The sequence below is a fragment of the Lathamus discolor genome, chromosome 1 (genome assembly GCF_037157495.1).
Source record: "Lathamus discolor isolate bLatDis1 chromosome 1, bLatDis1.hap1, whole genome shotgun sequence".
NCBI classification, from domain to species: domain Eukaryota; kingdom Metazoa; phylum Chordata; class Aves; order Psittaciformes; family Psittacidae; genus Lathamus; species Lathamus discolor.
Window position 1 is genome coordinate 28,716,545 of NC_088884.1, and position 21,782 is coordinate 28,738,326.

At 44.8% G+C, this 21,782-nt stretch overlaps 1 protein-coding gene across 1 annotated transcript; it reads left to right on the plus strand.

Moving 5' to 3' along the window:
- The first annotated feature begins 1,465 nt into the window (after positions 1-1,465).
- Positions 1,466-21,626, plus strand: SLC26A3 (solute carrier family 26 member 3). Its single transcript, XM_065665868.1, has 21 exons — positions 1,466-1,668; positions 7,943-8,142; positions 8,951-9,090; positions 9,187-9,297; positions 9,388-9,545; positions 10,316-10,480; positions 11,161-11,313; positions 12,084-12,166; positions 13,475-13,622; positions 13,754-13,867; positions 13,982-14,059; positions 14,475-14,570; positions 15,565-15,671; positions 15,929-15,998; positions 16,084-16,176; positions 17,417-17,512; positions 18,361-18,594; positions 18,797-18,851; positions 19,335-19,480; positions 20,245-20,310; positions 20,930-21,626. Exons 2-21 carry the CDS (start codon positions 8,012-8,014, stop codon positions 20,951-20,953), a joined length of 2,268 nt encoding a protein of 755 aa, XP_065521940.1. The 5' UTR covers positions 1,466-1,668; positions 7,943-8,011; the 3' UTR covers positions 20,954-21,626.
- Positions 21,627-21,782: the final 156 nt, after the last annotated feature.

Here is a 21,782-nt window from a genome sequence, read left to right on the forward strand (position 1 = left end):
GGGATCTTCTAGGGAATCTTATGGTCTTGGTTAGAACTGTAGCTCCAAATTCCAAAAGCTCCTGAGCTCCATAAAGACTCTCAGGGAACTTGGAGCCATGGGCTAAAGCACAGTAAAGAAATCCTGATTGAATGGTTTCATAGAGCTCTCACCTCGTGGGGACGGATATTGGAGCTCTGCTTGCTTCATTATTTCTTGGTCTAATCATTGACTGAAACATGGGCAAAACACCTGAGAGCAGAACCTCAGGCTCCTTCTGCCTCTTCTTCTCCTAGACCCATGTGTGTGACTGTCCCTCCAGAGCACACAGGGTGCTCTCCCTCAAACCCTGCCCTTTCACCAGATGAAGAAAACTCTGTTGAGGGACAGGATCTGTGATTTCACCTCCAAAGACTAAGGCAAGATCTGGCTTCCAGCCTGGAGGAGTGTCCTAAGAAGCCTGGCACCCCACAGCCTTCCTGATACTGTGGGTACCAACAGCTGAAGCATTCTAGGTGTTCATGGCAGCGTGACCTAAGGAAAAGGTTGTAAGGACATTTTTCATCAGGGAACTTTGATGGTTTCTACGGAAACTACGGTTTCCTCAGCAGCTCAGCACTGAAGACTTGCTGTTGTCCTGAATGCAGGGCACGTGAACACGTGCACATGCAACTGAAGTTGCAGCCTGAGGCATCAAAATACTATTTCAGCCATCTCATCAGGCAGTTTCAGGTGTCCCAGGGAAATGCTTATAAAGGTTTCCTTTGGCCTACAGAAAATGATTTCTTCTGGTTCCTCTATATGCAGTGGAGGGGAGCAGGACCCTGCAGGACAGTCCAACCGGCCCAACGCCACATATGTGCCCCAACACTTGGCCACACGAATGTTCTGCACCTCTCCACTGTCTGTCATGGGATGACACAGCTGTCAGCACCACCAAGTCACAGCTGGCCTTTGGAAATCCCTGCAAAGGCTATTTCTGGCAACAACCTGAGCATTCAGGACTTGCTTCTGGAAAGACAATTTAGGGTCCCTTAAATGTGCTTCAGATGAAGGTTGCCCCATCCCTGAAAGTGTTCAAGACCAGGCTGGACAGGGCTTTGAGTGACCTGGTTTAGTGTCCCTGCTCATGGCAAAGAGGTTGGAAAAGGATGATCCAACCCAAGCCATTCTAGGACTCTAAGGTTCATAGAGGCACACTTTGCTCCGAGCTGGCATGCCCCGTGGCCCCATCATCCTTACCACTGGCTCACGCTCCTTCAGGAATGAAGGGTACCATAGCTGAGCTCTGGTCACCACTCTCCGCCATGTTCAACAGAAATCTGGCAGATGCACAGCACAGGATTGCAACAGACAGTCCTTCTTATTCATCTCTCTTTTCCCATATTAGTCTCTGCAGGCCAATCAGAAGCAGTTTGCCAAAGTTAAGCAATATCACAGAGAACTTTAAGAAATTACTCTTATCATCCCTCCAGAGGACAGGCTCAATGGTCAAGGCCACAGTGAAATCTTCCTTTTCTTGTAAAAGTTAACTGAAGTTAGCTATTAAAGTGCTGCCAGTATTTAGGGAGGTTCTGAAATGAAGAACAGCACAAGATACCTGCACTGCCTCTGAAGATTTCAAGGATATCTCTTTCCATAAAATCTCGGTGTGATTTCTCCTGAAGAACTTCCTGGAAGGCATCTCAGGTACAGTTCTGACTTGTCAGTCTGGATGTGAGATATGCAAAGTGATGTTTACAAATGAAATGCTTTTAGTAACGTGTTGTTTATACATGAAATGCTTTTAATCGTGTTTTGTACTTCTTGCAAAATGTAAAAGTTTCCCTTGTGGAGTTTGTATTTTTCAAATATACGAGAAGTAGGGTTTGCGAGTGTGCACACACGGATTGACAGGTGGGATGAAGCATGTTAATATTTAATTATTCAGGTAAAGTCATCAGATTTTTGTCTACTTCTTGGTCAATATTTAGAATAAATTAATAAAGGGGAAAAAGTCTTCCTCAACAAAATGACACACATCATTATATGCATTACTAAAGGTTCACAGATATGGGGGATTAGCAGTGAAGTTGGAGACTTTTATGTGTAAGAGATAGTAATGCTGTTAACTGCTGGCCATGAAAACAGAATCAGAGGCTATGTGGAATAAAACTGAAATGGAATGTTATAGTTCAGCATGATGTTTTAGTTCAGACCTAGTCTTGGTCAGTAGTGAGTGAAAGTTGCTACCACCCAATAGCTGTGCAGTGTAAGCTTGGTCTGGGCTCCTGTTCCTTGCATGTGGGTGGACATATTGCAGAAATCATCAGAAGAGTTGTGCTCATTGGTCCTGTCCCACAGAAAGTTCAGGGATTACCAATGGGAGCACTCCGGAAAGACAGCTTGGGTTACTGGAGCACAGACCTCTCTTTCAGGGGCTTTTCTGAGGATGCTGGCTTCCACCACATTGGTACTCATCACAGTATCCCCATTTTCTTTAAAACATCCAAAATAAGTAATGGTGCTGACAGCCAAAAAAGCCTCCCAATGCAGAGGGCTCCTATCTTTCAAAACATGTATGGGAAGAAAATGAAACTGAGAGGAAGGCAATACTGGCTGAAGTCATGCTAGTTGATAGCTGCTGACAGCACACATGGAAGAGGGAAGTTGATAAGAAAAGCTCAGCTAGAGGGTGACTAGCAGTAGTGGACATCTAGCTGCAGCGAGGTGCTGCACCATATGTTCTCATTTACCCGCCTGGAAACAGGTTGAACGCACCTTCCACTGCACTTCAAGGTGCTCAGTTAACTTAGTTAAACTTAACTTGTGTCATGCCACGTGTCTTTAAAGCCAACTCATCCTCACATGGTTCAGCTTAATGAGATCTTCAGGGCGAGGCTCCAGGTCTCCTTCTTCAGCCCTAAAGCCATTAACCCAAAGCTAACCCAGGGAGTCAGTAAACTGGGGTTCCTATCAGGAGGAAAACACACATGTAAAATATACCTTCAGCAAGACCAGCACTAATAAAAAGGAGATTCAGAGAGTTGTAAAGAGGTGTATTGTACACTCCCAGAGATCGAGGAGTTAAATATGGCCTGAGGGAAGACCAAAGGCTGGGCAAAGGCAGGAGTGACAGCTAAAATATTCACAAAAGGTGCAGCTGGGAAAGTCCGTATTGAAAGAATAACCCACTGCACCCATTTCAAAGGGTACAAATAGTACATCTTGTGCCCTACGACGTAATGAGCAAAACTATTCAACTATTATTCCATCAGCATTCCTCTCTGCAACATGAATAAAAGATACAGACTAGGAAACAGAGCAATTCTAAAATCTTTAGTAGATACAACTTCTTCCTGAAACTCTAAGTACATTGAAATTTATCAGAGAAAGAACTAAATAAACCATTTTATTCACTGAAATCTCATCTGCCTCAGGTTTAGAGATCTGATCCCAGCAGAGGGAGGGACAATAGTGTACAATTACAGGACTGGCATATTATTTTAACTGGCTTTGGATCAGGGTCCTGAATGAGCTTTGATTTTGGGTATTAGTCTGCTAGAATAATTAGCCAGTAGTTTTTGGAAAGTATTACAGATCTAGTATTTTATGTTAAAGCATATTGTAAAAATATTTAACCCACTGCCAAAATATTGAATCCTTTGTGGAAAAATAGTTTATCAACAAAACCAGCCTGTTTAAGAGGTTCATCTGATGTTATTTGGGCTTCTACACATCCATTACTGAATTAGGATGAACTATTAGGAAACTTTGGGTCAGTACTGGGACCTGAGCTGCAGCAAAGTAACAGGATGGGATTCACATTTTAATGTCAAATTGTCACAGGTAGAAAGCTTTCCACCTGTTCATAACTATGCAAACTGCTTTGTGCCACTTTAAAATCTGTCCTGTGATATCTCCAAGTATTGAGTACACACTTCTGAGTTAGAAAAGCACGCAGGCAACGGACATGGGTTGGGAACTAGTGCTGGTTGGGTATCTCTCACAAGACTATCAGCAACTACTCACATGCCAAGGAACATTTGCACTAGGGGAAAGAAAATGAAGAGAAATGCTCTATTATGAATTGCTGAGGTGAGCAGCTCGAGAGAGGACGCCTTCAACACCGGAGCGGGGGAGAGATCAGCGTCCAGGAGCCGCAACTCAGAGCAGCAACAGCCACCGAGGGAGCCCCAAGTCCTCAACAGGACCTGCCCAGGAGCCGGCAGCTCAGCTGATGAGAGCAGGGACTCACAGCAGGCGGAGCCAGGAGGAGCATGGTAGGGTGGCTCCTATGACTGGAGTGTTGGAATGGAAGGTTACAGGCTCTTTAGAAAAGACAGGCCTGGCAGGCGGGGAGGGGGAGTTGCCCTTTATGTTAGGGATAGGCTGGAGAGTATGGAACTCTGTCTGGGGGCAGCTGAGCAGTTTACAGAGAGTTTGTGGGTCAGGGTTAAAGGGAAAACAGCCGTGGGAGACATTACTGTGGGGATCTGTTACAGACTGCCTGATCAAGGAGAACCTGTGGATGAAGCACTCTACAGACAGATAGGAACAGCCTCACACTCGCAGGCCCTTGTTCTCATGGGGGACTTCAACCACCCTGACATCTATTGCAGGGACGGTACAGCCCAGCACAAGCAATCCAGGATTGTGGTACTCCAGGGCAGCCTTGGATGCAGTGATCACGAGATGGTCGAATTTGAGATCCCCAGGACAGTGAGAAGAGCGTGCCGCAAGTTCACTGCCCTGGACTTCAAAAGAGCAGACTTTGACCTCTTCAGGAGCCTGCTTAGTAAGGTTCCATGGGATATAGCCCTGGAGGGCAGGGGGGCCCAAGACTGTTGGTTGATATCCAAGGATCACCTGCTACAAGCTCAGGAGTGCTGCATCCCAACTACAAGGAAGTGCAGCAGGAGGGCCAGGAGACCTCCTTGGATGGATAAGGAGCTGCTGAGGAAAATTCAAAGGAAAAAAGAGGCTTATAAAAAATGGAAGCAAGGACAGGCGGCCTGGGTAGAGTACAGGGATGTTGTCTGGGAAGCCAGGGACCAGGTTAGGAAGGCTAAGGCCCAGTTAGAATTAAACTTGGTTAGGGATGTTAAAGATAACAGGAAGGGATTCTATAGGTATGTAGCGAATAGAAGACAGACTGGGGACAATGTAGGCTCCCTCCAAAAGCTATCAGGGGAACTGGCTACGCAGGATTTGGAGAAGGCTGAGGTTCTGAATGACTTCTTTGTCTCGGTCTTCACTGGCAAAGGCTCTGACTGCACCACCCAAGTCTTGGAAGGCAGATGCAGGGACTCTGAGAATGAAGACCCCAGGCCCACTGTAGGAGAGGATCTGGTTCAAGACCGTCTTAAGAACCTGAACATACATAGGTCCATGGGACCTGATGAAATCCATCTGTGGGTCCTGAAGGAGCTGGCAAATGAAGTTGCTAAGCCACTGCCCATCATATTTGAAAGATCATGGCAGTCAGGTGAAGTTCCCAACGACTGGAAAAAGGGAAATGTAACCCCCATTTTCAAGAAGGGGAAAATGGAAGACCTGGGGAATTACAGACCAGTCAGTCTCACCTCTGTGCCTGGCAAAATCTTGGAGCAGACTCTCCTGGAAGGCATGCTAAGGCACATGAAAAACAACAAGGTGCTTGGTGACAGCCAGCATGGCTTCACTAAGGGGAAATCCTGCCTGACCAATCTGGTGGCCTTTTATGATGGGGCCACAGAACTGATGGACAGGGGCAGAGCAGTTGATGTCATCTACCTGGACTTGTGCAAAGCGTTCAACACTGTCCCACACAACATCCTTCTCTCTAAATTGGAGAGACATCAATTTGATGGATGGACCACTCGGTGGATAAAGAACTGGCTGGATGGCCGCACACAGAGAGTTGTAGTCAATGGCTCAATGTCCAGCTGGAGACCAGTAACAAGTGGTGTCCCTCAGGGATCGGTGTTGGGACGAGTCTTGTTCAACATCTTTGTTGGTGACATGGGCAGTGGGATTGAGTGCGCCCTCAGCAAGTTTGCTGATGACACCAAGCTGTGTGGTTCAGTTGATATGCTGGAGGGAAGGGATGCCATCCAGAGGGACCTTGACACGCTTGTGAGGTGGGCTGATGCCAGCCTCATGAAGTTCAACCATGATAAGTGCAAGGTCCTACACCTGGGTTGAAGCAATCCCAAGAACAGCTACAGGTTAGGCAGAGAAGAGATTCAGAGCGGCCCTGCAGAGAAGGACTTGGGGGTGTTGCTCGATGAGAAAACGAACATGAGCCGGCTTCAGTGTGCGCTCCCAGCTCAGAAAGCCAACCGTATCCTGGGCTGCATCAAAAGGAGTGTGACCAGCAGGTCGAAGGAGGTGATCCTGCCCCTCTACTCTGCTCTTGTGAGACCTCACCTGGAGTACTGTGTGCAGTTCTGGTGTCCTCAACATAAAAAGGACGTGGAACTGTTGGAACAAGTCCAGAGGAGGGCCACGAGGATGATCAGGGGATTGGAGCACCTCCCGCATGAAGATAGGTTGAGGAAGTTGGGGCTGTTCAGCCTGCAGAAGAGAAGGCTGCGTGGGGACCTCATAGCAGCCTTCCAGTATCTGAAGGGGGCCTATAGGGATGCTGGGGATGGACTATTCATTAGGGACTGTAGTGACAGGACAAGGGGTAACGGGTTTAAACTTAAATAGGGGAAGTTTAGATTGGATATAAGGAAGAAGTTCTTTCCTGTTAGGGTGGTGAGGCACTGGAATGAGTTGCCCAGGGAAGTTGTGAATGCTCCATCCCTGGCGGTGTTCAAGGCCAGATTGGACATAGCCTTGTGTGGGATGGTTTAGTGTGAGGTGTCCCTGCCCATGGCAGCGGGGGTTGGAACTGGATGATCTTAAGGTCCTTCCCAGCCCTAACTATTCTATGATTCTATCAACGTCACAAGGGAGTTGTTACTAACTTCTTCCATCTCTGAGTCAAAGAAAATAGTATAGGATAGAATATCCAGTTGGAAGGGTCCTACAATGCTCATCTAGTCCAGCTATGGATACATAGAGCAAGTTCCATGACTCCTGTCCAGGACTAGTACTGTATTACATCTTTAATGATGGATGCAGCAGAGAGAAATGTTTTTAGATAGTACATTTATTTTGGTGAATTGAATGTAGGAGAATATGAAGAATAGAAAGAAATGTAACATAACAGTGGGCAGCATACTAACAGCATCAGTTAATTGCTGTAAAATACCTAGTGGTATTGACTGAAATGAATCTTGAACCTTCTCATGTGTAATGTGGGCCTCAGGGGTCATTTCTGGAATGACCGAGGACATTTTCTATTCAGCACAAACATGCAAATGTGGGTTGGGACAAGGCAGAAAATAGCATTTAGGTCAGATGTTACAACAGTTGTTTGTGAGCAAGAAACAGAGAAGCAGTCTAGACAACCTGTGGAAATAAATCTCACAAATAACATGACAAGCAGCAGTACCATGCTTTACTACTGAGCCTCGTCACACAGACCCAGCATCAAAGGTGCAGCCCTGCCTCTGAGTCCAAGAGAGGATGGCTGAGCCCTGCCTGGGCTCTGCCTTTCAATCATGTGTTGGTGGGTTTCAGTGGGCTCCCAGCTCTCCCAGTGGAGCCACAGAGAAATCATTTGGGATCCACTTGTTTGTTCTTTAAGAAGCTAGCCTCCCTTGAGGAAGGCAGGTTTTGGTTGTAGATGGCTGACTCAGAGATAAATGCACTCAAAAGCCATCGTGTCCACTTTTTGGCTGCATCTTTAGAAAGCAATACTTCATGCTCCAGTGAAACACTGCCCTGCAGTGGGAGGAGGAGGAGCGCAAGAGATCATCTTGGCAAAGTGAAGTGGGTGTCTCAACCATCTCTCTTTTGATCTTCAAAGGTGGTTAATGCTCAGTTTGAGTTCACTCATCTGCACTACACCCACATGCCCCACGGTACATAACCCTGTTCTCCATTTCAGGTTTTTAAGTGACTAAGGCCAGAGAGAATCACACACAAGTCGCCATCCTCACTTGACATCTCAGGAGAAATGGTTGAACCTCTGGGCAACCACTATGTTGTAGCCAGACCTGTGTACTCAGAGCATTTATTCGATGAAGAGCATGAGAAATTGCACAGATACCATAAAACCTTTGGGGATCACCTGAAACTATATTTTCGGTAAGGAGATTTGCTTGGGTTTTGTAAAATTATGGATCTGAGAAACAGCCCAAACTGCCACTCTTGGACAACATGAACTCCATCCTGACAACTCCCATCTCAGATTCCAAGAAAGAAAAGGAAAACTCATTCGCTAAATGCACTGCTATATTTTTCTAAATAATTTTATCTGCTATTACCATTAAAGTCCTCCTACAGTTTTACCCCAAACAGCTTCTCTTTTTCCACAATACTTGGCAGCTGAGGCTCTGGGTAGACCTTATTGTGGCCTTTCAATACTTAAAGGGGGCTAATAAGAAAGATGTGATCAGACTTTTTATCAGGGCCTGTTGTGATAGGACAAGGGGTAATGGTTTTAAACTAAAAGAGGGGAGATTCAGACTAGATATAAGGAAGACATTGTTTTCATTATAAGGGTGGTGAAACACTGGAACAGTTTTTTCCAGGGAGGTTGCAAATGCCCCATTCCTGGAAACATTCAACATCAGGTTGAACAGGGCTCTGAGCAACCTGATCTAGTTGAAGATGGCCCTGTTCACTGCAAGGAGCTGGACTAGGTGACCTTTAAAGGTCCCTTCTAACCCAAATGATTCTATGATGACATGAGTATTTTGATTGGAAAGGACCTGGAGGCCACTGGGTGCTGCTTGAAGCATAGATGGCAGAGCAGGTTGATCTGTGTCTGGGTGAGATTTTGACCTCTGGCAACCTGAACGTGAATCCTTCCCCTTCAATTCTGCTCCAAAGACAGGCTGCAAGTCAGCCGAGCTGCTCAGTAGCAGAGCTCTGTCCTCTTGTGTTTTTACAGCTGCTCCCCGCAAAGGGTCAAAAAAGTTGCCTTGGGTTTGTTTCCCGTTGCCTCATGGCTGCCAGCGTACCGCTTCAGGGAATGGATCCTGAGTGACATCGTCTCCGGCATTAACACGGGGCTTGTGGCTGTCCTGCAAGGTACCTCTGGGAACAGCCTGTTTATCAGGCACAAAGGGACTGCTGTCTGCAGCCTGTAACACACACATCACCTTCTCTATGCCTCTGTCCCTACAGGTCTTGCCTTTGCTTTGCTGGTGAATGTGCCCCCTGGTTATGGACTCTATGCGGCATTTTTCCCTGTCCTGGTCTATTTTATCTTCGGCACATCCAGACATATTTCAGTGGGTATGTTGAGGCACACCAGCCACCCTCCTCAGTGGTGAAGAAGTATGTGCTGTCCCTGCGGGTCACTAACAAATGCCTTGTGCTGCTCAGGTCCCTTCCCTGTCCTGAGCCTGATGGTGGGAGGAGCCGTTGTCAGGCTAGTCCCTGATGACAGTACTGGAAATGGCACTTCCACGAATATCTCAGCAATAAATGAAGAGAGGGTGATGGTGGCTGCATCTGTAACCTTCCTTTCTGGGGTTTTTCAGGTTGGTAAACTTATGTGCGTGTGCCCACACGTGTCTATATGCACGTGTGAGAACAGAAGGATGGTGAACTGACCTTCCTCTTTGGTTTCTGCTGGTGTAGTCACCAAAGCAATTCTCTTCCCCTTCCCACGTAACTGACCTTGTCTCATTGATTAGGAGACACCTGGGCCCTTCCAGTGACCAGGCACTGATCCATGCTGTGAAAACCCTGGGTTTGCCCAGACCTGAGCTTACAGCCCACACAGCTGCACCCCACCTAAAGCAAAACCCAATCTGCTGGATAGGGAAAAAGTAGTTGTGAGAATGACACAGACACACCAAGAGAAATAAAAGCTCTGTCTCATAATAAAATATTTGGATTTGTCTTGTGAAAGAAACCCAAAAATTCCTCTTTACTTCCTAATATAGAATTCTTAACAGTTCCTTCCTTCCTAACATCATAATATGTTTGTGCTTCATGAAACGCTGGTACCATGTGAAAATACAGGTACTGAAAACCCTAAGACTAAGGAGGTCTATTTTAGCCATAAAATAAAAAGAAAAGGTTTTAACTGCTCTAGCAATTACTCTTATGCTCCTTTATGTTTTATGCCCCTTGTTGCCAAGTGTCATTTTCTTATAGCAAGTCTGCTGACAGTATAATCCTTAATCCCTGGATGTATGGGATGAGGAGAAAATCTTTGTTTCTAGTAAACATGGTTCTCTTTGTTGCAGAGATTGCTTAAAAGCACAAATGAATCCCACTGACGTATGGTCATTTTGCATTCCAGCTGCTTCTGGGAATTCTCCAGTTTGGGTTCATTGTTATTTATCTGTCACAATCATTAATCAGCGGTTTCACGACGGCTGCCGCTGTCCATGTTGTGGTATCTCAGCTGAAATTCATGCTTCAGCTATCTGTCCCTGGATATAATAAACCACTGGGCATCATCTATGTAAGTACTAAGTATTCATTATCAGCTAATGCTATTGAAACCTGTGATGTGTATCTGACTGTGTGTCACAAAGCTGCAATGACAGAACTTAGCATAACAAGAGCCAAGCAGCAGGAAGCACAAGAGAAAAATATAAGAGATGTGTTATTACCATATTGCCCATCTTCAAATTTATAACCAAATACCAAGTTACACCCACCGGGCTAATTAGATAATATTGTGTGTTGGCATATTTGAATTAAGTGTTCAACTTTGCCTCTAGCATGTAATTAGTCATTTTTAATGGATTGATATTATATATATTTAATTTGGATATGGCTGTGAGGGCTGCTGGATGAGAAAGGAGGATGGAGAAGGACAGGAAGGGAGGAGCAGAGAGATGCTCTGGCTCCGTAATTCCATTGCTCACATTTCCTATCACATATGTACGTGTTGCTCGGATGCTCCCTCAGGGAGAAGCCAGAAGGAGAGGCTCAAGGGCCAGATCTTTCATGGACACTTTTATCATTTGGGTGATGTACATGCATATTCATTGGAACTTGCCATCCTCATCATGCCCCAGGGAATAAATCCCACCTGCTTACGGCAATTCAGATGCAGGCTCTTCCAGAAGGAATAGCGCTACTGTGCGAGAGCACTATTATTGACAAAGCACTGCTTGTTTCTTCTTGATTTTGCAGACTCTGGAGAGTGTTTTTAGCCAGATCACAGACACAAACATTGCTGACCTTGTCACATCCCTTATTGTCTTGCTTATCGTGTTCGTGGTGAAAGAAATGAATGATCGATACAAAGCAAAGTTACCAACTCCCATCCCCATTGAACTCCTTGTGGTAAGGGTCACTTCTCTCTGATTTTGCAATTGCTCCATCACTATAGTGACATGGGGAGCAGAGTTTAAACTATTTCTTCTTTTGTCCTGCATTAAACGATGGGTTATCATTTTAGTCATGAGATACTGTGAGTTGTTTTACCTCTCCTAGATGTTTCACCTCTACTTAGCTGTCCTTCACTGAATATATCTGTAGGAAGTAAGATGCTATAAATTATATTTGTTTTGCTTGGATGAAATTGGCTCTGACACCAACCAGCTGCAGGCCCACAGCTAGGGCCCCTCTGCACTCCTCTTGCAAGCAGCCACCGAAGTCCTGGCCATCTGTGGCCAAGCACAAAGTACTTTGGCCCTCCAGCAGTGGAGGTTTTCGCCTACCCCAAGCAGCAGTGGAGTGGAGAAAGCCTCACACAGGCAGCAAGCTCCTACAGTCCAGGAGGATGTTGCTATAAACACAAGTAGTGCTTGTTTTCCCTCAGAGTTAGTACAGCACCCTGTTAGAAAACACCTGGTTTATTGGGTAGGATGTTCTCCACTGTCAGTGAGACATTCTGATATACGCTCTGTGTGATTTATGAACATAAATGCATACCTGTACTGCGGTTCAAGAATGAATCTGAACAGCAAAGGGATGTGCACACCTATGGCATAATTCTGACACTAGTGATAAGACTGGAGGGCATGTGGGAAAGGGAATATAATGATTCTTAATGGTTTCTTTACACTCTTGCTTGAATGTGTCTAATGGAGGTGGGGTTTATTATCTTTCAGACAGTCTTAGCAGCACTGATTTCCTATTTCATTAACTTTGAAGAAAAATACAATGTAGCTGTTGTTGGAAAACTAGAGGAAGGGTAAGTGATTTACTTAAATTTCTCCGGTGGAGCAAAATGTTCTCTCTAGTTTGTCAGTGTTGAATCAGTTCAGCTATGTTTGATTAAACTAATCTGCTTCATCATCTTTCAGTAGGTACATAAACATTTTGCTCTTGACAATAGGAGGACACACTTCTAATATGTAAAAGTTACTCACTAGAGCACATGTACTACTCGACAAAGAATATACGGGAACGTGAAATAATCACAGGCCTCATTTTCTAAGACAGCTGTTGAGCAGAAGGTTCATATTTGTTCTTTTTACTGAGCTACTCACTCCTGAACCCCTCTGTTTCCCTTTGAGCACACACATGGTTCGGCAGCCACCACCAGCTTTGGGAAAGCACCAGGACACTGCTGGTCCTGTGACCAGTTGCCAGCATCTCCCCAGGGACCATTATCCTCCAGAGGCCCCAACATTTGTTCCTCCAGGCACATGTTCATATAGACAGTGTATATCCACATGTGGAATATATACAGTACATCCAGCTATGCCAGAATTTTGGCATAAAGAATTAACGGGCACACATTAAGTTAAAAAGAGGAAGACAGGACAGCACTACTAGGACAGCAGACTGCACCCATTTACTCACCCAGGTGCTCTTGGTTGCCTCTTGGAGGCCCGGGGGTTTTAGTGGATGAAGTTTGCAGAGGAACAGCTATTTCTGCTCAAGAGTCTCCATTCTTCAGGTTTCAGTTCATTGAAAAAAACAGAAAGAAACAGAAAAACAAATAGAAGTCCAGAGAGGAATTCTCCCTAGAATGTGCAAAAGACCCTGATCAAAGGAGCAGGAAATGGTAAAGCTAGAGCACCCAGCAGATATATAGCCTGAGACTAGTCAGCATTACCTGACTGAACACATATTTATTTAGCTGACTAAAGTGCTTCACACAGGGATGAATCACACAGAGATTTTTCTTTTTGTCATAGTTAAATGAAATCCTGCTGTGCACAAATTGCCTGTGCAAGGGCCTCAGCTCCTTACCACATCTTACATCCATGCATAACGAAAAGGCAGAACTCTGCATGCACCTCAGACAAAATGAGCCGTGGCTGGTCCTGACCAAGTAAATGAGAATCTGCTGGGACACAAACCGAGCCAAGTGCAGATAAGCAGAGTCGCTGTCCCAGTTAAGGATTCTCCACAGTGTTATAGGGTTCAGACCTGCAGTTCTGTGTCACATCTCCCCAGAGTTCTCAGTATGAGCTTTATCACTGCCTTGCTCACTTGCTTGACAACTTGTTTCCTGAGGCATATCCTCAATGAGTATTTGTTTGTCTTTCAGATTTCAAGTGCCTGTTGCACCTGATGTAGGCATCCTCCAAAAATGCATTGGTGACAGCATTTCCATTGCAATTGTTGGGTTTGCTGTAGCCTTCTCTGTGGCTAAAGTGTATTCCATCAAGTATGACTACTCATTAGACAGCAACCAGGTAGGCAAATAACACAGAAATCAAGGCAGTGCATTTCTCAATGGGAAATAAGTAATTTTAAGAATACTTTGCCTTGTGAATAACTGTCCTGAACTAGCTTTTAAGAACAATCTTTTCTGATTTCATTTCAGGAACTAATTGCTTTTGGGCTGGGTAACATAGTTGGCGGATCATTCAAAGGATTTGCTTCCAGCACTGCTCTGTCGAGATCAGGTGTGCAGGAGAGCACAGGAGGCAAAACACAGGTACAGAAAACAACAGATCATGATGGTATTTAATGCTCGAAAGCTTTCTTTTTTTCGTAGCTGACCATAATGCCTGTGGATGCTTATTCATGGTGGAATTGTTCTTTCATGCAGATTGCTGGTATTATCTCAGCTGCCATCGTCTTGATTGTGATCTTGGCCATTGGGTTTCTCCTGGCACCATTACAGAAGGTATTCACTGGTTTCACCAAGCAGCTCCTCCTGCTTGACAAAGACAAGGCTGCTCTAGGAGTCACTGGGAGTGTTTGTAGGCTTCAGTGGGAGCCAAACAGGGTTTTGCAAAGCTTGGTTCTTCTTCTCAGATCATGACAGAGAGGACCACTACATCTGGTCCCTCAAAGGGAGCACAAGTGCCCAAACACCACAGCACCAGCTTTTAGGTCCCAAAAATAAGTGGGACTCGCAACTTCAAGTCAGACACCTGCACTGCACCATGGCTAGGGAGGTTCCAGCAGCAATACATCTGGAGATGCTTCCTGGCCTTTAAGCTGAACTTTGTCCCTATTTATACAATAATTTAAGTCTTAATGTACCACATTTGCTTTGCTTCTTGAAAATTCAACATGTATTTTGGTCTTTTTGACAGTCAGTCCTTGCGTCTCTGGCTCTTGGCAACTTGAAAGGAATGCTCATGCAGTTCAAAGAAGTAGGCATCCTGTGGAGAAAGGACAAGTATGACTGTGTAAGTTGAGTCCCACAGGCATTCAGGAAAGAAGCACTCTGGAAAACTAATCTATTATGCAAATTCACTTACAGGCTATCTTTTGTTTTTTACATATATATGTAAGTATGTATATATATACCCACCTTAATTCTCTAAACAGAAAGTACAGTAATGGCAAGCCTTTTTTCCTCATGTACCCCTTCTTTGTGTCTTTCATTTTGTTTCACCCATTGTGAGTTGATTATCTCTCCTAACTTCATTTTCATCCATTTAATCAAAATCTTTTTAAACACAGTTCATTATATAAAGTCAAATACAAAAGGCAGTTGCAGAAAATGTCTAAGTACCTACTGCATTGGCTATGTATCCAGGGACACTTTCTCACACACATGCAGCGTGTTACATGGAAGTTACACAGTAAGAAAACAAGTGACAGCCATGGCTTGAAGGGTTTACTCCAAATGAGCGTTTTTGCTCATGGCTGGAGAGAAGGACTGCTTACCTCTAGCACTCAGAAAATTTAGGCTTTTGCCCTTCTCATGGGCCAGCTCCTTGTCTTGCCAGATAGTTCCAGGCAGTTCCGATCAGTTATTTACCACAGGAAAATGCTTTGAGATCTGTGGCTAAAACATACTCATTATCGTCTTGTAATTTGTGCTTACCAGTTGTGTACATTCGCAGCACCTACAACTCTCAGCTTTACCAGGATGCTAATTTGGGCTTAACCTTGCCTTTCTGCTGGATTTTTATTGAGCATTTAGCGAACCACCTACCAAAGATACACAACTCCATTATTCTAAGCCTTTATTCTGTAGAAATTATCATCCCTAGAAACACTCCCTAGTGCTAGCTGATGAGTCTGATCCCGTTTTACAAGAAAAAACTCCTAGGAAATATAAACCCCCTTACCAAAGGCAGATGGACAGCCTGGACCAGATCTAAGATCTGTTGCTGCTCTTACCCTGAGCTCACAACCCAGCTTCTTGACACACTCATAACCTGCTCCTTACAGGTTATATGGGTGGTGACTTTCTTGGCTGCCATTTTTCTTGGTCTGGATATTGGACTAGCAACCGCTGTGGCATTCCAGCTGCTGACTGTGGTGATCCGCTCCCAGATGTGAGTACTTGTTGGATGCTATGATATCTTAGAATCTCCTGTTATAAATTAACTCTCCCTGCACAGAGAAGGCCAATAGCCCAATGCTTTGTTCAGTCCTGCAACCAGGTATGGAAAAACAAATCACAGGCATAAACCCTTGGATGTGGGGTCCCGCTCCAGCCTACCACCACAGCTGAGGTTGCTTTCTCTGATCACTCCTTCTGCCAGGTTTTGGTACAGGGTACAAATAACTGCATGTGTGTGTTTGTTCACAGCCCAAGCTGCACCGTTCTGGCTAATGTTGGAAGAAGTAACATCTACAGAAACAGGAAGGATTACAAAGACGTAAGAAATGTCTTGTTTATTTTATTATCTGCAGCATTTGTGTCTCTGTAGCAGATGTTGTTACTGACACTTTGCTTCATTGTAGATCTATGAACCAGAGGGAGTGAAGATTTTCAAATGCGCATCTCCTATCTTCTTTGCTAATACTGAATTCTTCAGAGAGAAGCTCATCACTGCTGTAAGTGCCTGGGGCTGTTGTTCTGAACATATGAATTGCATGATGCATTAAGGTGAATACAATTTCCCAATCATTACTATATATGCAGTCAGTCCACAGTTCAGAAGATTATCGCTAACTATTCTATGACTTATTCAAATATTGTTGCCACTAATGTAATCCTACACCCCTGAGAAAAAGCAGCCCACCTCATGTACAGTTTATACCATAAAAATGTATGTATGTGTTTTAAGTCCTTTAGAGGAAAGTAGTGCGTAGACGTTACTTTATTTTATTATATTATTTACACCTAATAGATGTTAGTTTACTCAACTTCCCCCAAAGTATGTAACCACACCAGTCAGAAGAACAGCTGAATGAAATCACACTATCAAAGTGGTCTTAATGTTTCCCATGACAAACTGGGTGAAGGCAGCTGTTCTTTCCATAACCAGCACAGAGAGCCAGGACCCCTGAGCCCTCACCATGCCAGAGAGGCTACCATCCCCAGACTGGACCAACCTTGCACCCACACCCTCCCCTTCATGTGCTTTTAGGGGGGAGTTGATAAGCAGTGCCTACCCTGAGCACTGGTAATGAGCAGCTCATTCTTCACATGAGGGACTGAAACTGCAAAGGAACTGGGGAATCCAGCATGTTTGGGTCTCCATGTGCTTGGCTTTCACCTCAGAAGAGCCTGAAGGTTTTTTTTCTGTGGGTGCAGTTGCTCACAGCACTCTCTCCCTTTACAAATATGGGTACTTCTAACATCTCTCTCCTCCACCACTTGATAGATGGCAAAAGACTTGTAGGAATTTGGTATTTTTATAACCCTTATTAGCCCAATTTTCTTGCCATCTAATTTTCCTAAAACCGGTTAAGAGGTCCAAGAGACATACACAGCCAGCACTTTCAAGTTGGATTTTCTTCTTCAAGAAAACAAAACAATGTGTATACAAACCATGCTGCAGTCGGGGCACAGAGCAGATACTGGTTGGTATCTCAGGCTAGTACAGTGCTGGCTAGCCCAGAGCATGTTCTGCTCCTCTTCATTATGAGACTGCAATCCTGGGCCTGCCTGGTTTGTAGTCATGCCTGTACACATCTTTCCAACCAAGAAAAATTGAATTGATGAAAAATGTTAGGCAACATCAAGCCCAAATTATGCTCATTGTGACTGTAAAGAAAAGCCATGTGAGATGCTGTGTCCTCCCCCTGGTATCACTGGGTTTTTTAATTATGCAAAGTGCTGTTTCTGCAGGTTGGCTTCAACCCACAGAGAATCCTGAGGAAACGCAATAAGGCTCTGAGGAAGGTCAGAAAGATGCTGAAGAAAGGAGAGCTGCAAGTGACGCCTGTACGTAAGGCAACTGCACCTGGGAGGGAGGTTAACAGGGGGTGGGGATAAGCGCCCAGCTCCCTGGCTTGGCACAGCAGAGAAGTGCCTACAGTCCCCTGTCCCGCTTAGATCTGCTATACCCAGGCTGCCACTTCATGACAAACACATTTCAAAAACAAGATTTAAATGCCTCTCACAGTTAGAAGCCTACAGCTCTACTATGGGCAGAACTTGTATGTGTTGACTGGCGTTTTGTTTAGCATTAAATGGCAGGGTCATCTCCCACAGAGGCAATGTCCATGGTGCATTAGTGGTAGGATAAAGCCAGTTTTCTCCCACCCCAAATCCTGCAAGCTCTTTGTTGATTTGTTCCAAAATTATTGAATTAAAGCATGTAGAATCATAGAATTCTAGAACGGTTTGGGTTGGAAAGGACCTCAAGGTCATCTAGCTCCAATCCTCCTGCCACAGGTAGGAACACCTTCTGCTAGACCAGGTTGCTCAAGGCTCCATCCAACCTGGCCTTGAACACTGCCACAGCTTCCTTGGGCAGCCTGTTTCAGTGCCTCACCACCCCCACAGTAAAAAATATGACAATTGACTTCAGAGAGCAATAAAAAGCCATAAGTAACTTATTATAATTCTGATTAAATGATTGGTGAGAGAAAAGCCAACATACCCAGACTCCTTCAGCCAGGGCAGAGACAGAACTTTTCCTAGCGTAAAGTGCAGATGGGTCCTGCTCCATCTCATGAGTACCTCAGCTTTGCATTGTCACCACTCTCACCCTTGTGTAAGCTGCACTACTACCATGGCTGGGTCTTACAAAGAAGTATTAGTTATAATACTTTTCTCTGTGAACACAGAAAGGCTTGATTTGCATGGCAAACCATACACATGAGTCAGACGAAGAATTAGACAACAACAAGATAGAGGAGCTGGACCAGCCCACCAACATGACAGACTTGCCCATTCAGATCAACTGGGGTGCTGATCTCCCTCCCAGCATAACTGTGCCTCGGGTTGACATCCACAGCATCATTCTGGATTTCTCATCAGTGTCCTTCCTCGATTTTTCTGCCATGAGAGTCCTCCAGAAGGTAACAGTAATTCACAAAATGAACAGTGATCATATGAAAGAAAAACATATGAATGCAGTTACGTGAGGGATATACTGGAGGGAAGGGTTGGTACCCTGACAGATAGGCTTGAGGAGTGGGACAATGCAATGGCTAATCACCATAATAGCTGTTATCAGCAAAACCAGCAGTATCTAAATGGTGCCTCTTTCTGGTTTAACAGACTTTGAGAGAATTTGTCCGGATCAACATCGACATTTACATTGCAGCAGCACATGGTGAGTACTTGCCTTTCCATCAGCATCACCACAGATTCCTTGTTCCACTGTCTTCCCTGTCCACCAACGAGCTTGGCTGCAGAGGATGACCCAACTTTACCTTCCAGTCTTGGACAGCAAACAGATCCATCTGAGCGGACATCTCATCCTTCCCGTGCTGTCTCCAGCAGGCTGGTTTTACCTACAGCCACCTCTGCGTTGTTCAGCTCTGGGCTGCGAGACCCACTATAGGGCAGCCCACGTTAGGCATTATATAAGGAATAGGGCTCAAATTTCCTTCTGCCTGGCATCGAGCAGAGAAGGTATTGATTGGTCATTTATGTTCCATCCTCTCCCCGTCACTAAATAGGAACCCATCTGCTTTAATAAAACAGTGCAGTATACTGGCAGTTCCCATGCTTCCTCAGTGGACAAGCTCAGGATGCACTTCTTCATTTTCAAGGCCCACAGGCCACTTTGTGTTTTGATTTTGTTCCCCTGCAGAAGGCCTCTTGGAGAAACTGGAGAGATGTGCATTTTTTGATGAGGAGATCAAGCCATCCATGTTTTTCCTCACAATTCATGATGCAGTTTTACACATTTTGCTGAAGAAGGACATAGACAGCTCCTCTGAATTAAAGCTCCCTGAGGTAACACTACAGCTTTCACCTTTCGCTATGTTAGTGCCTTTACATTCCTGACAGGCATCCAGCAGTGCCCTGCATAGCCAGCCATGTGCCCTACACCTTCTCTATATCCAGAAGGCTAATGATTGCAACTCAGCAGGTCTCCAATACGTTTGGAGAGTAAGAGTGGCTCCTGGCCCAGATACCTGGCAAACCGGTAGTGAAAAGAGTGAATAATTCCCACTGAAGACTGGCCTGGCTGTTGACTTCACTTGAAGCCACCTCCTTGGGAAGAGCACAGTGTGGGATGAAATCCCAGCCCATCCATCCTCTGTGGTCATCTATCAACAAGGACTGCTGCATGCACTGCAGTGGCTCTAGCAAGGCAGACTTCATGCTGCTTGCATGTGGGCTTTCCACAACTGTCTACCTTCAAAAGGAGTGCTAAAGGAGTGCACATACATCAGTACATCCAAATTTGGTGATGGCTTTTCTGGGAGTGTTCTTCCATCATGAGCAGGAAAGGATCCCACATGTTAAATCTGTTTAAAAGTACCAAACTCAGAATGCTACTGACCTGGAAACTGTCTAATCCCACTTAGCTGAACTGGCCCAGCTCTTCCACACTGACACAAGACCTGGTAGGGGTGTAAAGGGCTGACAAGTGAGAGCTTCCTTCCTTCCAGGTCAACTTTCCAAGTTCGTTCCAGAGATTAAAAAAGCAAGAATGTGAAAAAGGAAAAAAAGCAGCAATCCATTTCCTAACCCACCATTTGTGTTCATTGCAGGGGAAGGGTAACAGCAACAACTATGTCATCATCCCCAGCAACGGACTGCGCAGCCGGGAGTGCATGGTAAGATTCCCATCCCTACTAGTGGCACTCCGACCGCAAGAAACACAGCCCCAAAAGCTGACATGGGAATTGCTAGGCCGGGTAACAAAAGCATCTTCATCCCTGAGCTCCTGTGTCAGGCCAGGGCAGAAAGCAGCCAAACAGCTTATTGATGGGATTTGACTTGAGGCAAAGCCTTAAAGGAGTAAGAGGCACAGGGCTCAGCTCACAAGCCTTGTGCACTGAGAGTCATCAGAGGAAAGGTGGGCAAATGATACATCAGCAGGCTCTCGCCTGGTCTTCTCACCTGTCCACCACAGGTCCCCTGTGATGAGCTCATTGGTAGAATGTCCAAGTGGCAGAAACACCAGCATTTGTCCCATTTATGTAAATGCTCTGGGCAGAAGGGGAGTCTGCAGACAGGGATAAAAAAGGGACACATACAGCCTTTCATAATGACTAGAAGAGACGGGCAGTATTCAGCACACAGCAACCCCATAAGAAGAAAATGTCAGACCACAGTCTTTCCACACAAACGCTTTAGAGGGATAAACTCTTACAGAAGAGTTTAGTGCCAGAAGGCACCTACCTGGGCTATTCCCTACAGAGGGTGACATTTATTTCTTTTTATTTCCTACAGATTCCAATAGAAACAAAATTTTAGATTTTCTAAATATAATATCCTCCAGCAACACAACATCACTTAGAGAAGCTGAATGCAAATGCAGTGATGAGCATGAAGACAGAAGGATACCTTTAAATACCTTAAGAAGGATTTACTACATATGGTTATGTTCCAAGTTTTGGAATGTGCTTGTTAGTCTTTATGTGTCTCTGTATATATAGAAATGTATTTATGTACATACATGGAGGCTAAAATCACACAGATATTCCATACCTTGTTGACAGCTTAGCACAGAGTTGAAGAAGCAGGTAATGTTAACCCTATTTTCATATACTTGTATATATATTATTCTGATAGTTTGTAGGCAACCTGTACAGTTACTGGAGAACATATGAATATTTGAAATCTTGTAATTTATAACAGACTAATAGTTGGGAACAATATTTTATCTTCAGCTTGCATATAACTTGTATATTTTTCTTGATAGTTTGTAAGATACCTAGTAGACTGAGATATTAAACTTGTTTTCAGCTCACTGCCATGAGCACAATGTACATAGTGACTAATGTATCTCCCGTCAAACATGAGGATTGTTCAGGAAAGACACAGCATTTTCAGATCCAAACATGATTCACTGATTTGGTTTGGGCTGGTATAAAGTGCACAAGAGAGTATATATTTATAGTGAACTATTAAATAAGGATTTTGGTAATTCTGCATTGTTTGCTGTGTTTGTCAATATACCATCGAGGATGCTCATAACCAATGAGACCTGGCACATGTCCCCCAGGAACAGGATCACCCGGGTAGGCTGGAAGGGTGGGCTAACAAGAACCTTATGAAGTTCAACAAGGCCAAGCGTAAGGTC